This window comes from Mycteria americana, chromosome 10 (assembly GCF_035582795.1).
Source record: "Mycteria americana isolate JAX WOST 10 ecotype Jacksonville Zoo and Gardens chromosome 10, USCA_MyAme_1.0, whole genome shotgun sequence".
In the NCBI taxonomy this organism is placed as follows: domain Eukaryota; kingdom Metazoa; phylum Chordata; class Aves; order Ciconiiformes; family Ciconiidae; genus Mycteria; species Mycteria americana.
Window position 1 is genome coordinate 373,477 of NC_134374.1, and position 13,131 is coordinate 386,607.

Here is a 13,131-nt window from a genome sequence, read left to right on the forward strand (position 1 = left end):
TGGTCAGGCACAAGCTGTCAAGAGGCAGTGCTAGTCTGTGCTCCGGCGACCACAGAGGAACAGACCAGGGTTGGAAACAGTGCTTTATTGAGTCTGATTTGCAGACACAAGCATTCCCCAAACACAAGAACGAGCTCCTACCAAGCCACAGCTCATCAAGTCCAAGACTCAGCAAGATGCAGAAAGCTGCACTGCACTGTCCCAGGGAGAACTAAATCCCTCTGGGGGAATGGTGCTGAATATATACCAGTGTAGCCAATCCAGTGTTTTGGCTGCTCTCGCAGGCATAGTCCAATTCTTCAGTGCCACTCAGCCAAGCCCAGCACAATGTATGTGAGAGCAGCTCTGGACACAGAGCCTCTAGCACTGCCTAGCAGCACATCTGGCAGCAGAGGTGTGTGACTAGAGCAGACTTCAGCATGGCAGATGAACACCACTTCCAGCTTTGTTCGCAGGTACAAACACCCAGGCCTGCTCCTCACTTCTCCATGAGGGACTCCAGCTGCTCCTGCAGGGACGTCATCTGGGAAGAGGGAGTGAGGCCTTATAGTAAAGCATGGCTGGGACTCCTGGCAGCTCCAGCCCAAGCACTCCTGCGTTTCTGCAGATCTTCTACCTACGCCAGTGGCTGCTTTGCCTGTACAACACAGGGAGCCGTGCCTGGGCACCTCTGGGGCAGAACTCAGCACTGCTGACAACATAAAGCCGCACAACAGGAACCTGGGAGTGGGAACCTCCTGCCTTGGTACCTGATTGAAACTCAGCAGAGCTGCCCAGGCAGGAAATCTGCCAAGACCCTACAGCTACTGCCTTTCTTGTGCATGGGTGCTAGTGGGTTTCTGTGTCATGTTTTTCCCCAGGCAGCAATCCTAGCAGCCTTGTATTGCTGACTACACATGTTTCGGCTCACTGCTCCTCTAGAAGGAAGGCTACAATCAACCCCATTTCCTGTACCTCCTTGTGCCTTAGGAAGCTCCATGCAAGTACAGATGAGATACAACCACACCTGACCTGTAACACCAGAGTTCAAAGCAGCTGGTGTGGTACAAGATTCAGAAACTTTGCTACAGGCCAAGCCTAGAACCGTGTCATGCCCCAGTCCTTCCTACTCTGCTGTGGGAGTTACCTCACCTGCTGCTTCTCTCGCTCTTCCTGCTGCTTGAACTCATCCAGCACAGCCTGAAGACGGGTCTGCAGAGACAAACATGCCAGACCACAGTTACCAATGTGCTCCGAACTGAATGGGTACTGGCACAACATGTCAAATGGTGCAGCAAGCCCCAAGCTGCACTGACAACCAGCCCCTTTATCTCCTGCAGTTTCATGGATTGCTTTGCTTCCATGGGGAAATGCTGGAGTATGTATGGTCACACCACTATTATTTTTAACCCAGCACGCAAAGGCCCCTGGCTTTTCCAGGGCAGCAGCTGAATCAGTCTGCTGGATCTAATGGCAAGCCAGTGCTAAAGCAGAAGGCTTGAAGAGACCTCAGGAGAGCGAGAGCTCTCACCTTGAGAGCTAGGTTCTCCACTTTCATGATGAGATCTTCCTGGCGCTTCCTCCTGTCCTGGGTCTCCTGGAGTTTACTTTTCAGGTTGTCAATCTGTTTCTGGATCCCCATGACTGGAAGAGAGAGTAAGCTCAGAGCAGCAGCAGAGATGGGCAGTGCAGCCTGCCTGGCATTGCAGTGATTCTGCTGTACTCTGCCACCCACTCACCTATCTGGTTGGACCCCTCATTCTCCTGTTGCTGCCCATCAGACTCATTCAGCTTGTCCTGCAGCTGCCTCTCCAAGTCCTCCTCAGTGTCCATGATGTTCAGGTCTTCGTCATCATGATGATCCCTCTCATCTTCATCTTCACTGCTGCTGCTGATGTCATTAAATATCTCCCGCAGTTCATCATGTTCTAGGGGAGTGCAAAGGGAAGAGGAAAAACACAGCTGATGACCTTCCAGCATCCTTTGCCTGCCAGGGACCACATCAGTACAGGGTGCCTGTCTCAAAGCCCTCTCTCCTTTGCCCTGGTTAGGGCTTACCACAGAGAGAATGGGCCCAACTGATTACTTAGTGGCTAGAAAGAAAACAAAAGCCTTCCCCACTGCACCTGAAGAGCCATGGCCCTGCTTATGTCCTGACATCCCTGGGGATGAGATGTCCAGGCTGGTGAGCGAACCATGGTTGTCTACTTCTTTTGTTTCATCTTCAGCAATGACTTCCCAGCCTGACAGCAGGAACAGACAAGTCAAGGGAAAAAGAGGAACATGAAAGATCCAGTATGACAAAAGAATGCTAAAAACTGCAGGAGATCACTGCCCCTCCAACAAGTCTGGCTTTGCAGCTATGGATATCCAGGATGAACCACCCCAGCCCCCTTTTTTGATGACTTCTCCTCTGCTGTTATTTAAGTTCCTGCTCAGTATAATAGTACAGTATGCAAGGAAGGCCACTATGAAGAAATGATGAGCTTTGAACAAGGCAAAGATGAAGCTCCAAAACTTCAGTGCCTCTTGTGTGCTTATCTCCCAGCCTCTCACACCCACACAGAGCTGAACTTGTCTCTCCTTTCCACAATCCCAAGGTCACACATAGTGTCTTGTCCCCCATTTGAGCTTTTTTTCTCCTTAAAAGGATACGGACACTGACAGCTTCAGCATCTGTGCTCAGGAGACGTTTCACCTCTTTTTCCACATCAGGAGACTCAATATACTGGGCCAGAGAGGGGAAAGAGAACAGGGACACTGTTAAATGCCTCGTGCGGGCTGCTGGTGCTGGTCAACTCCAACCCTCCACCTCTGGACAGAGCCCTATTTCAAGCCTGTCTTCTCTTATGCTTTCTGCTCAGCCTTTGCTCATGCTCACCCTAAAAGTAATTTATGCACCTCCAGAAAGCAATCCATCTTTTTTGTACAGAGCTCCTTGGTGGGTTGTATACTCTCACTTTTCTACTTATACTACTTATGAAATAAGACTTTTCGTGTGTATGCAGAAAATGCATACACACAGAAAATGCAGGAAACAGCACCTCGAGATGCTGTTTCCTGATGGATGGTCAACTCAACTCCTTCCCATCTCACTCAAAAGAAGGTTTCATTTTTCGCTTTTAAATTAGCCAGGAATCTTAATGCAGTGACATAAAATCTCTCCTGTGGGCTATAAGAATGTCTCAAGTAATTTGTTTCCCAAATGTCATGCAAAATAGCACTCCATCCTGTTCTCAGAAACTGCAAAGCAGAGACGAACAAGTCTTCCCAGCCTCACAGTGCTGCATCTCCCCAGCACCTTGCCTGGCTTGTGCATATGCACAGAGACAGTCTCTGAGCTCCATCTGTTGTCACTCCCCCGGCTGACATGACAGTTACTCTATTTGTAGTGTTGTTGCTTGTTGGGGAAGTGAACGGGCCATGCATAGAAAGAAGATTTCAGCTGGGAAAGCAGGAATGAGTGAAGCCTCATTTCCATGCGAGTCTTCCTTTCTTCTCTATGAGCAGGAAGAGAAGCGCTATGGCAAGGCGCAGGAATGGAGTCCAGCAGTTCTCTGCACAGAGGATTTTCCCCTCAGGAGCATCTTGGAAAATATGGAGGAAGCACCCAAAGAAGTGTTTAAATCTATTACCCTCCCTTCACCCTCATCTTGGGCAAGGAAACATGTGAAGCAATGTTAACAAATTACATATTTTCTGGACTAATAAACAGTTACAGCTCTAATGTCTCTGCCTTTCTATCCTTTGGTTATTGCAACTGCATCTGTGTGAGAAGCAACTCACCTTCTTCTTAGCTGTCTTCCGGAATCGTCTCTTCCGTACATTTTTCAGGGGAAGAGTGACTGTGAGAGAGGAAACAGATTGCATGTGTCAGGCAGATGGCCTAATGGGAGAGTTGTGTGCCAAAAGGGAGAAGATGCCTTCAGGAAGAGAGAGAGTACTGAAAATGGAGCAGCAGCACAGCCAGGACACGGCAGTGGTGAGTGCCCTGCACAGCTGTGGGGACACTGGGTTGGTGGGATGAAGGGGTTTGGCACAGCCTCTACTCACTGCCATGGTTCCAGATGAATTTCTTCTCTCTGTCCTTGTCCTTCTTCTTGTTTGCCTTGGGGTCAGTGCTCACAGTTTGCTCTTCCAAAGGGGGGTAGAGATCACCATCCACAGTACAAACAAGCATCTGGAATCCCCGCATAAACACAAAGGGTGCTTATTGTAACACAAGGACAAAAGGATGTGAAAGCTTTTCTGGAAAATGAATGGTGACTGCCCACTGCATGTTGTGAGCCAAAGGGATTCATGGGCATGGGGTACAAGAAACACAATGTTCCACACCCAGCTCAGTTCATATCTAAACACAGCAGCAGTGAAGCTGTTAGAAGGACAATCACATTTCATACTTCAGAAATGGGATTTCTAAACACCAAGTGGAGTGGGAAATTTTACACTGCTAATATTGTGAGAATAGAGAAATAGGCCATGTCATACTGGGTGTCCAGCTGCCAAAGTGTACTAGGGTTTTCCTGGACAGGGGAGCAAGGAATTAAGCTATTGGGGCAGGCAAGAAGAACAGCCCATACCTGGCAAATATCTGCTGTCTTATAGAAGGTTTTCTTGTCAATGGTTTTTAAGCTCTCGATGATGCAGGGCAGATCCACCAGCTTAGCTGCCAGCGGCACCCGGTCTACACGGACAATCCCATGGCGCCCATCCGCTGCAGAAAGCCACGGGACAGGTTAGTGCTGTTACTAAACAGCTAAACTGAGCAATACATTCCTGGGCAGCAGAAATTTCACGGGAAACACATGCAAGTTACACAGCTTCACTTGTAGACAGTCAGAGGAGTTTTAAGACGCCCTGATCCTGCTCACTCACCATGTAGCTCAATGGTGAGCCTGTCCTTCAAGTTGACATTCCCGGACTGTACTGCTCGCCGCACAGTGGAGGCATATTCCTGGGAAGGTTGGACAGACTTACGTCAGGACTGGGTGTGCTTCCTCCAAGAATCACTGAGGCTTCTGTCCAGCCTACCCAGCTTTAAACACCCCTGCCATCCCAATGTAGAAAAACAACTGCAAGAGCCGCAATGCAAATTGCACCCTCCTCCCAATACCACGCATTAACCCTGTGGCTCTGCTATTCCCAGTGCCCTTCACACCCTCCGACATGATACAGCTGTGACAGTGGTGTGAGGCCCCCAACAGAGACACCCTGTCAGAGGATCACAGCTCTGGGGGAAGTTACAGCTCCCCTCACCAAGCTCTCGTGGTCTCAGCAGGACACAGTCTCAGCTTTAAGCATCTAACAAATAGCATCAAGTGCACTGACAGCCATAGCAACTGAAGACCCAGCACTTGCTAAAGCTCTACCCTGACAGAAATTTCTTCCCTAATCCTCTAAGTTGTGTTCTGAGCCTCCTGCTCTGTGTTGCAGGAGCACCTCTCAAAAGGAGGCTGTAGAAAATCTGTTCAAATGAGTGGGAATGGGCTACCCAAGGCCAAAAGCACCCTGCCCCTTCCATGTCCCTTGCCAGGTCCACAGATTTCCCACTGACTTCACCCCCCTTGCTAACGCCTCTCCCAACCCCCGTGCTCGCCACGCAAACCGGACTGAGCTGTGTGTAAAATGTGATGGTGGCCACTTCAGCTGTACCAGACCGAATGGTCTCTTACCGGCGGCAGCCGCAGCACGAACTGGCTCTCCAACTCATGCGGAGCATCGTCCTTGCTCTTACTCATCCTTTCTTCTTCAGCTTGGAAAACAAGATACAATTACCTCATCGCCAAGAAGGTTCCTACAAGGTAGCCCCAGCCCAACACGCCCAGGACCAGGCTCTCGCCCGCGGGCGTCCCGCACAGGTGCGGCAGCGAGGGGAGCTGGGGCCTTTCCGGGGCCCGGGGCTGCGCTGCTGTCGGGATGACACCCCGGCAGGGCCTGTCCGGCGCTCACGGGCGCCCCCAGCCCGAAACCGCGCTGCTGGAGCCTCCCCCGGCCCCGCTCACCCGCGCCTGGCGGCGGTCCCGGGCGGAAGTCAGGCCTGGTGCGCCGGCATAGGCTCCCCCCGCCCGCGCCGCCCGTTCCGCTCCTCCCGGCACCGGGGGAAGGGTGTTGGCGGTGCACCGGAAGCGGCGGCTAGCGGCGGCTAGCGGCGGCAGCGCTGCCATGGAGGGCGCCGGCGGGTGGCCCGGTTTCTACGTGGGGCTGGGCCTGGCCCTGGCCTCCAGCGCCTTCATCGGCGGCAGCTTCATTCTCAAGAAGAAAGGGCTGCTCCGGCTGTGCCGCCGCGGCCACGCCAGGGCAGGTACCGCCGGCCCCGGGCCGGGGAGGGCGGTGGCGGGGATCAAAACGCCCCGGTGCTTCCCCGGCGAGCGGCCCGTCGCCTCCGCCTCTGGCTCGTGGGCAGACAACCCCCGGGCTGTCAGTGCAGCTGCTCCCCCGGGAGGCGCGTTCCCCGGACGCTGCAGGCCGCGCCAGCCTCCACTCGGACAGTCCAGCCAGCGCTGGGCCTTGGCCGCCCGCCTCCTTGCTTGTGGGGCTTTTTGGTTTAAAAGTAGGCTTTTTCCACAGGGATAGCTAGCCATCGCCCGTAGCCAACAAAGACACGTTTCTACAACCACTCATGCATTCTTGAAACTGCTGTCTTTCAAACGTGGGAGACCAGGGGATAAAATCTTTGCTTTTACAGTAAAAGAATCAGTGCTTGCCCATGTCTGGGTCAAGCCAGTACGTGACAAGGCACGCAGACCCAAGGCAGCCTTGCACATAGAGATCAGGCTGCTGCTGCTTGCTTCTCCGAGGCAGTTCTGGCAGGATAATAAGCCTTTTGTGTAGCTTCATCTGAAGTTTCTTGTTACTCTTTCTTCCTTACTTAGGACAGGGAGGTCATGCGTACCTGCAAGAATGGCTTTGGTGGGCAGGGCTGCTGTGCAGTAAGTACCTGCTCTGAAACTGTAGCAAGACACACTTAAGAGTGTGTTTGTCATTGTTTCCAATTGCTTTTGTGTTTTATTATTATGATTGTTGTTTGACTGCTTGATTTTTATCTGAGTGTCTGAGGATGTTGTTGATCTAATTATAACTTTAAAATATTCTAAAGTCTCATGCATTACCAGGTTTCCCTGCTAAATAGGAGTTGAGGAGCTGGTCTAATTGGGTTGGGTTAAGTGCTTCTGATATGGCCTGCCCAGACGATGTAGTTATAATGGCACATGCAGCACCATGGGTTTAGTGCTACAGTGATTTCAGCAGCTCTATTTTACACTTTTCGATGTTAATAATCAACTGTACTTGATTTACCCTTTAAAAAGCATGTTCCAGGAGAAGAACATGACTTAGAAACATGAAATGGGTCAAAACTCTTTTCAGCTTTGAGGACATTATGGAAATATTTTTCTGTGGTTACTGCTCAGCTGCATAGCCACGTGTGACTGAGAATCACCATGTGTAACCACGAGCCTTCTCTTCCCAAGACAACATATGTCTTGAACAACATAGGGCTTTTGCTTGTTCTTGCTGGTGCTGTTCTTTCCTGGTTGCATGACATACCTCAGAGAAACATGGGATGCTCAGGTGGAAACTGAGGCTCTCTGCACTCAAACTTGCATTATGCTGAATTGCTCCTACATTGATGCTCAGCTGACAGAGTTTCTCTTGCAGTGGGAGTTGGAGAAGCAGCAAATTTTGCTGCCTATGCCTTTGCCCCTGCAACACTGGTAACTCCACTGGGTGCTCTAAGTGTCCTTGTTAGGTAAGCAGCTTCAGAAACACACTTACCTCACCTACCACCCCTTACCACCTACCTGCCCCCTGGTGAAAGCAGTTGCTCTGCTGTCTTCTGTCTCTTCCCTCAGGTACTCTATCCCTTGGCCTAATGGGTTTTGGGTGTTTTTACTATCTTTCAGTGCAGTTCTGTCTTCCACCTTCCTGAATGAGCAGCTTAATGTTCATGGGAAGATTGGCTGCATCCTGAGTATCCTGGGCTCCACGGTAATGGTGATCCATGCTCCACAGGAGGAAGAGGTTTCCAGCCTGGAGTCAATGGCAGAGAAGCTGAAAGATCCAGGTACTTAAATAAAAGGGGTCCTATCAACTTCAGGCTTGGAAATGACAGTAGAAAGTAGGATACAACTTGGCTAGATTGGGAAGAACTGAACTAAAGGGTAATTGAGCTGTTTCTTGTTCTGCGCACCAGTGGAGGAAACATTCCCCTATGTCCAGGATAGCTTGCGGGTTGCCTTCTGTGGTGGGAAATGGCTGGGGTCTCCACGCTCTAAATATGAAAGATTGGTGACTGTCAAACAGCACTTAATGCACGTGCTCAGAGGATTTACACCTTATTAACTAGCTCGAAACATAGGGGGACCTGTCAGCTTAAAAATGGCATTTTAGGACTGTCAAGTCCTCTTGGCCCTGGATGAAAGCAGCAGATGGGAACCCCATTTCACAGAGAGGGAGTCTGGGTGATGGTCCCAAGTCACTGGGTCTGTGCCAAAGCAAGGATGATAACTTGGGTCATTAACAGTTACCAAGTGTGCTTTTTTTATACTGTCTATGAGGTACAGATGCAAAAAGTGAAGAGCATGGGAATTAGCTGCAGCTGTCAGCAGAAGGGGTTGGCCTGTGGCAGTGCCAGGATAAGAGAGGGAATTCTTGTACACGAGGGTGGCAGTGATGTGGCTGAGGGAAGACAGAGGAGGAACTTCAGGCAAAGATGAACGAGCGATTCAAGGAGTTATGCCCAAGATCAAGTAGTCCTGATGTTAGAGGATGAATCCGGTTGCAAGGATATGATTTGGGCAATAGCATGAATGGCAGAATAAGCCACAGGAGGTGGAGGAAGGAAGCACAAGGGGAAGAGCAAAGCAGAGTAATAGATGCTGCTGGTTATTAGAGGGAGCGCTCTGGCAGGGCCTCACACTCCTGTGATGTGGCGCTTTCCTCTTTATCCCAGCCCACAGACTTCAGCTAGGGCTTCCCAAGCCTTCTGCCACCCTCCTGGGCCTCCTGCAGAGCTGTGCCCCCTGGTCTTCCTGGTCAACAAGCCCCCCACCTCCGCTAGTAGAGCCTGGCTGTGCCCCTACCCCTTCCAGCATGGGCGGCTGTATCCCCTGACAGGCTGACTTGTGGGGCAGTGCTGTGATCAGTACTGTAAAGAGTTGCTGTTTTCTCTGCAACTTTGCTCAGGCTGGCGACCAACTCTGCTTCCCAACCCCAGTCCCTACAGGTGGAGGCTAAAAAGACAGACTGATGGGGCAGTTACCCACCTGTCCTCCATCTCTACTTGCTGTTCAGTTACATCTGTCACTGGTGCTACTGTTCGCTGATAGAGCTCTTTAATTCTTCTTTCCCCAAGGATTCATTGTATTTGCTGTGTGTGTCCTGCTGAGCTCCCTTCTGCTTATCTTTGTGGCTGGACCCCGTTATGGACAGAGCAACGTCCTGGTTTATGTTTTGGTCTGCTCCGCCATTGGCTCGCTTTCTGTGTCCTGTGTCAAAGGCTTGGGGATTGCCCTGAAAGAACTGTTTTCTGGGAAGTCAGTCCTGAAAGAACCACTGGGCTGGGTACTCCTGGTGTGCCTGGTGATCTGCATCAGTGTCCAGATCAACTATCTGAACAAAGCCTTGGACATCTTCAATGCGTCTGTGGTCACACCCATTTACTACGTGCTGTTCACCACAGCAGTCATGATGTGCTCTGCCATCCTCTTCAAGGAGTGGCAACACATGGTGCTAGACAACATCATCGGCACCATCAGTGGCTTCCTCACCATTGTGTCTGGCATCTTCCTCCTGCATGCCTTCAGGGACATGCCCTTCACCTCCGACCTCCTTCCCCTCTTCCTGCAGCAAGGTAGGGCAGACCTGCATGCCTCATGGAGGAGTGCAGACAGACATCAGTCATGTCAGCACCAGCCTCTTCTGCCCTCAGAGGACAAGGGCTTTCAGAGCACAGAGGAGGAGGAGGAAGGTGAAAGCGTGTGAGGAAGCCTCTGAACTGCTAGCTTCCTGCTGAGCAGCTCCACTGCAAGGTTGAACATGCTGCCTCAGCTACTGCTGCACTAGCAGGAGTTGGCAGTTACCATCTACCTGCCCCAGGCATGAGATGGGTGACCTGCTACTGCCAGGAGGCTGACAGGGACAGCAGCCTCCTCGACTACAGACAGGAGCCCTGGGAACCACCCAGTTCCTGGGATTTGGTGCCTCTTCACTGTTCTTTTACATGAAGAATTGATCTGCCCTCGTCAGGACACAGGCTTCGGCTGCGCAGAGGCCCACAGCAGTAACACAGTGCTAACCCTTACAGAATGTGAAGACCACGCATTTGGGGAGGCCTCACAGCATTTTTTTAAAATATACTTAGAAGATTAACAGTTACAAAATAATCTAACATGGTGCTAAGATTACACAGAGAGACAATGGATGTCTGGCTTTAAAGATCACATACCCAGACTATTAATTCAAAAATTCCTCTATCAAGTACTTGTTTTGCTCACTCTGCTAGAATTTATTTACAGATTCACATCCAAGAACAGAATACAGCCAAAACTGGAAAACTTCAGTGGTGCTGCCACATACTGCTGGTGGCTCTTAGGGAGGTACCAACCTCTTCACACAATGTTTGCTGTGCAGGTTGATGAAGCGCCTGGTTACTGTATTCTATTAAAAACCAATTTGTTCATTTAAGGAGTGGCTAGTGATACATCTATACCGAGAGCTGGGCCAGCACTGAAAGGCATGAAGGATTACAGGGGTAGGAAGAACCATGCAGATGCTCAAGAGAAACTCAAGATAGGGACAGGAGAGGGAATCGCTTACTGTGGGAACAGGAGTGACCTAAGAGTTCTTAGCTATTGAGGTAAGTTTCTGAAAGATAACTAGACAGCTGTGTCCTCACTTATGTGGGTTTTTATCTGCATAGCTGTTTAACACATCCTGAGTTTGTTCCTAGGAAGGCTGCTGGCTACAAGCCACCCATATTAGGAACTCACATGTCCTGTCCAGCCACCCATGGCAAATAGACGTGTGCAGAACTTTTACCAGGTTCCTGTGTAGAGCTCCAAGCCACTGTCAGTGGGTCACTCCAGGCTTCCCAGAGCTATGCGGTATGTAAACACTGCTGAAATGCTATGCTGCCTTTCCAGAGGGTGGATCAGTAGGTTGTTTTTCCAGTTAGAAGCTCCTCTCTGTGTCCTGGGGTTAGAGGTCCAGAAGACACAGCCATAGGCCTCCCTCCAGTGATCTCCACAGGTAAAGGTGCATGAGGTTATAAAGTAACTGGTTACTTATTTCCTGCATTTAGTCTCTAAAGAAACTACTGCTTCACAGGACAGCAGGAGCTGTTAACTCTTTGGGGAGGAAGAGGAAAGGCCACAGCCTCTCCCAGAGACAAGTTTGATTCATGGGACCAAATTAATTGAGCAACAAATCAGAATTCAGAGCAGACCTTCTAGCTAGAAGACAATTATGCCCCCTCCCTACCAATTTTGCAATAAACAGGATCACTGGGAAGGAGCAGGAGTGACAAGGCAGACAGATTTTCAATTCTCAGTGGTCATCTACCTGAACAAAGGAGAATCTCATGTTAAAAATTGACCCAGTTAATATTTATTACATTGACCAGGGGAAAGCAGTTAATGGAGCAAGTCAGGATTGACAGAGTTGTGCTGCAATTTGAAAATTTGTCACTTGGCCACATGAATGATTTACCTATGGAAGCCTGGAAGTATTTTCCAGTAGTGACACTGCCTGGGATGATCACTGTGCCCAACAAGCTCTTCTTGCTAAGGGTACCTGTACCAGACTGCACAGCGATGGCACCTGCAGGGCTTGTTAGCATCTACTCAGGAGGGTTCGTTTTTTGTAGCACTGTTTAAGGCAGCGGTCGCAGGCTAGCCTGGCCCAGAGCTGAGATTCACATCAGTGCTGGGAGTACCCCCGGACATGAGCGTCACCACTCCTCCATTCACCTGAGCGGGTGCATTCCAAACGCTCCCTGGGTAGCATTGGTAGTCCCGTAGTCCCAGCACAAAGATGGTTGCTGGCCTGCAGGGCTGGGAGCAGCACGTCACCCTGAGGAGGAGTGACTGTGCCTCTGTCATGGGCTCTCATCTGGCTGCAACTTCCCCGAGACTGGCATTTAATTAAATCCTAAACCCCAGAGCTGATCCTGGCTCATTCAGGCAGCAGAGTGACCGGGAGCTGGTGCAGCGGAGGGCCCGGCCTCATGGGGGGCTGGCTGGCGTCCCCCGGGGCGCAGGTCCCGCTCAGTCAGACAGGCTCTCCGAGAAGGCCGACTTGGACTTCTGTGTCTGCTCTAGCCGGTTCAGGATGAACTGGCTGGTGTCGATGAAGCGCTCCACGCAGTTCACGAAGCACGTCTCGGCCCGGCTGTCCAGCTTCGGACCCGGCTTGTCCATGCACTTCTCCTGCACACAGCGAGGGACACGTTGGACCCACGCCTCCTGGGCTTCTCCAGCCCGCGGGCACACCGGCGTCTTCCCCCCTGGCGAACCTCATCCTCTCGGGCGCATCTAGCCCCTCCCCCGCCCGGGGCTCTTACCGGCCGGGACCCCGGACCCCCCCTTCCCCGAGAGCCCCCCCCCGGGCTCAGCGGGGCTGGCATCGCTCCCACGGCGGCTCCATTTTGTCCCCATCTCCCTCCTCCCCCGGAGGCAAGGGTCAGCGCGGCGTCCCTGCCCGCCTGTCCCACCACCGCGACCCGCTCCCCCCCCTCCCCCGCCACCCCGGTCACCGGCTTAGCCAGCCGCTCGCGGGCCGCCCGTACCCAGCAAAGCTCAGTCATCTGGTGCACCAGTTGCTGGAAGCGCTGCTTCTGCGTCTCCACCTCGATGAAGCGCTGGAGCTGGGGGTCGGCACCGCCCAGCCCGGCGGCGGACGGCGCGTCCATCCCGCTACCGGTACCACCGGTATGGCCGGTACCGCCGCGCCGCGACCTTCACGTGCCGCGCCGCCGCCGCGCATGCGCCCCATCCGCAGAGCGCATGCATCGTGCCCGCCCCTTCCGCACCCGCTGCGCATGCTAGCCCGCCCGCCGCGCGTCCCCTGCCGGCGGGGCGGAGCGGCTGCGCGGCGGCGCCGGTGAGCGGCGGCAGCCAGGGAGGCCTTGGCGTTGGGAACCGTTTATTGTGCACA

General features: G+C 52.1%; 3 protein-coding genes across 4 annotated transcripts; 1 reads left to right on the forward strand and 2 right to left on the reverse strand.

The window, feature by feature from the left end:
* Positions 1-70: 70 nt before the first annotated feature.
* TAF7L (TATA-box binding protein associated factor 7 like) lies at positions 71-6,077 on the reverse strand. Of its 2 annotated transcripts, XM_075513104.1 has the most exons (12): positions 5,982-6,077; positions 5,652-5,731; positions 4,855-4,933; positions 4,560-4,693; positions 4,033-4,159; positions 3,766-3,824; positions 2,635-2,707; positions 2,106-2,222; positions 1,719-1,907; positions 1,511-1,623; positions 1,132-1,191; positions 71-523 (listed from the first exon to the last, which is right to left on the reverse strand). In XM_075513104.1, exons 2-12 carry the CDS (start codon positions 5,715-5,717, stop codon positions 479-481), a joined length of 1,062 nt encoding a protein of 353 aa, XP_075369219.1. In that variant the 5' UTR covers positions 5,718-5,731; positions 5,982-6,077; the 3' UTR covers positions 71-478. The 2 variants fall into 2 exon arrangements, with proteins under 2 accessions (XP_075369219.1, XP_075369218.1); XM_075513103.1 differs by lacking the exon at positions 5,982-6,077 and having other exon boundaries at positions 2,635-2,712; positions 3,765-3,824; positions 5,652-5,974.
* Positions 6,078-6,095: 18 nt separating this feature from the next.
* On the forward strand, positions 6,096-10,662 carry LOC142415098 (magnesium transporter NIPA2-like). The gene is made up of 5 exons (XM_075513101.1): positions 6,096-6,280; positions 6,852-6,908; positions 7,636-7,726; positions 7,881-8,041; positions 9,332-10,662. Exons 1-5 carry the CDS (start codon positions 6,142-6,144, stop codon positions 9,958-9,960), a joined length of 1,077 nt encoding a protein of 358 aa, XP_075369216.1. The 5' UTR covers positions 6,096-6,141; the 3' UTR covers positions 9,961-10,662.
* Positions 10,663-11,560: 898 nt separating this feature from the next.
* On the reverse strand, positions 11,561-12,992 carry TIMM8A (translocase of inner mitochondrial membrane 8A). The gene is made up of 2 exons (XM_075513113.1): positions 12,764-12,992; positions 11,561-12,404 (listed from the first exon to the last, which is right to left on the reverse strand). Exons 1-2 carry the CDS (start codon positions 12,884-12,886, stop codon positions 12,243-12,245), a joined length of 285 nt encoding a protein of 94 aa, XP_075369228.1. The 5' UTR covers positions 12,887-12,992; the 3' UTR covers positions 11,561-12,242.
* Between the last annotated feature and the right edge of the window lie 139 nt (positions 12,993-13,131).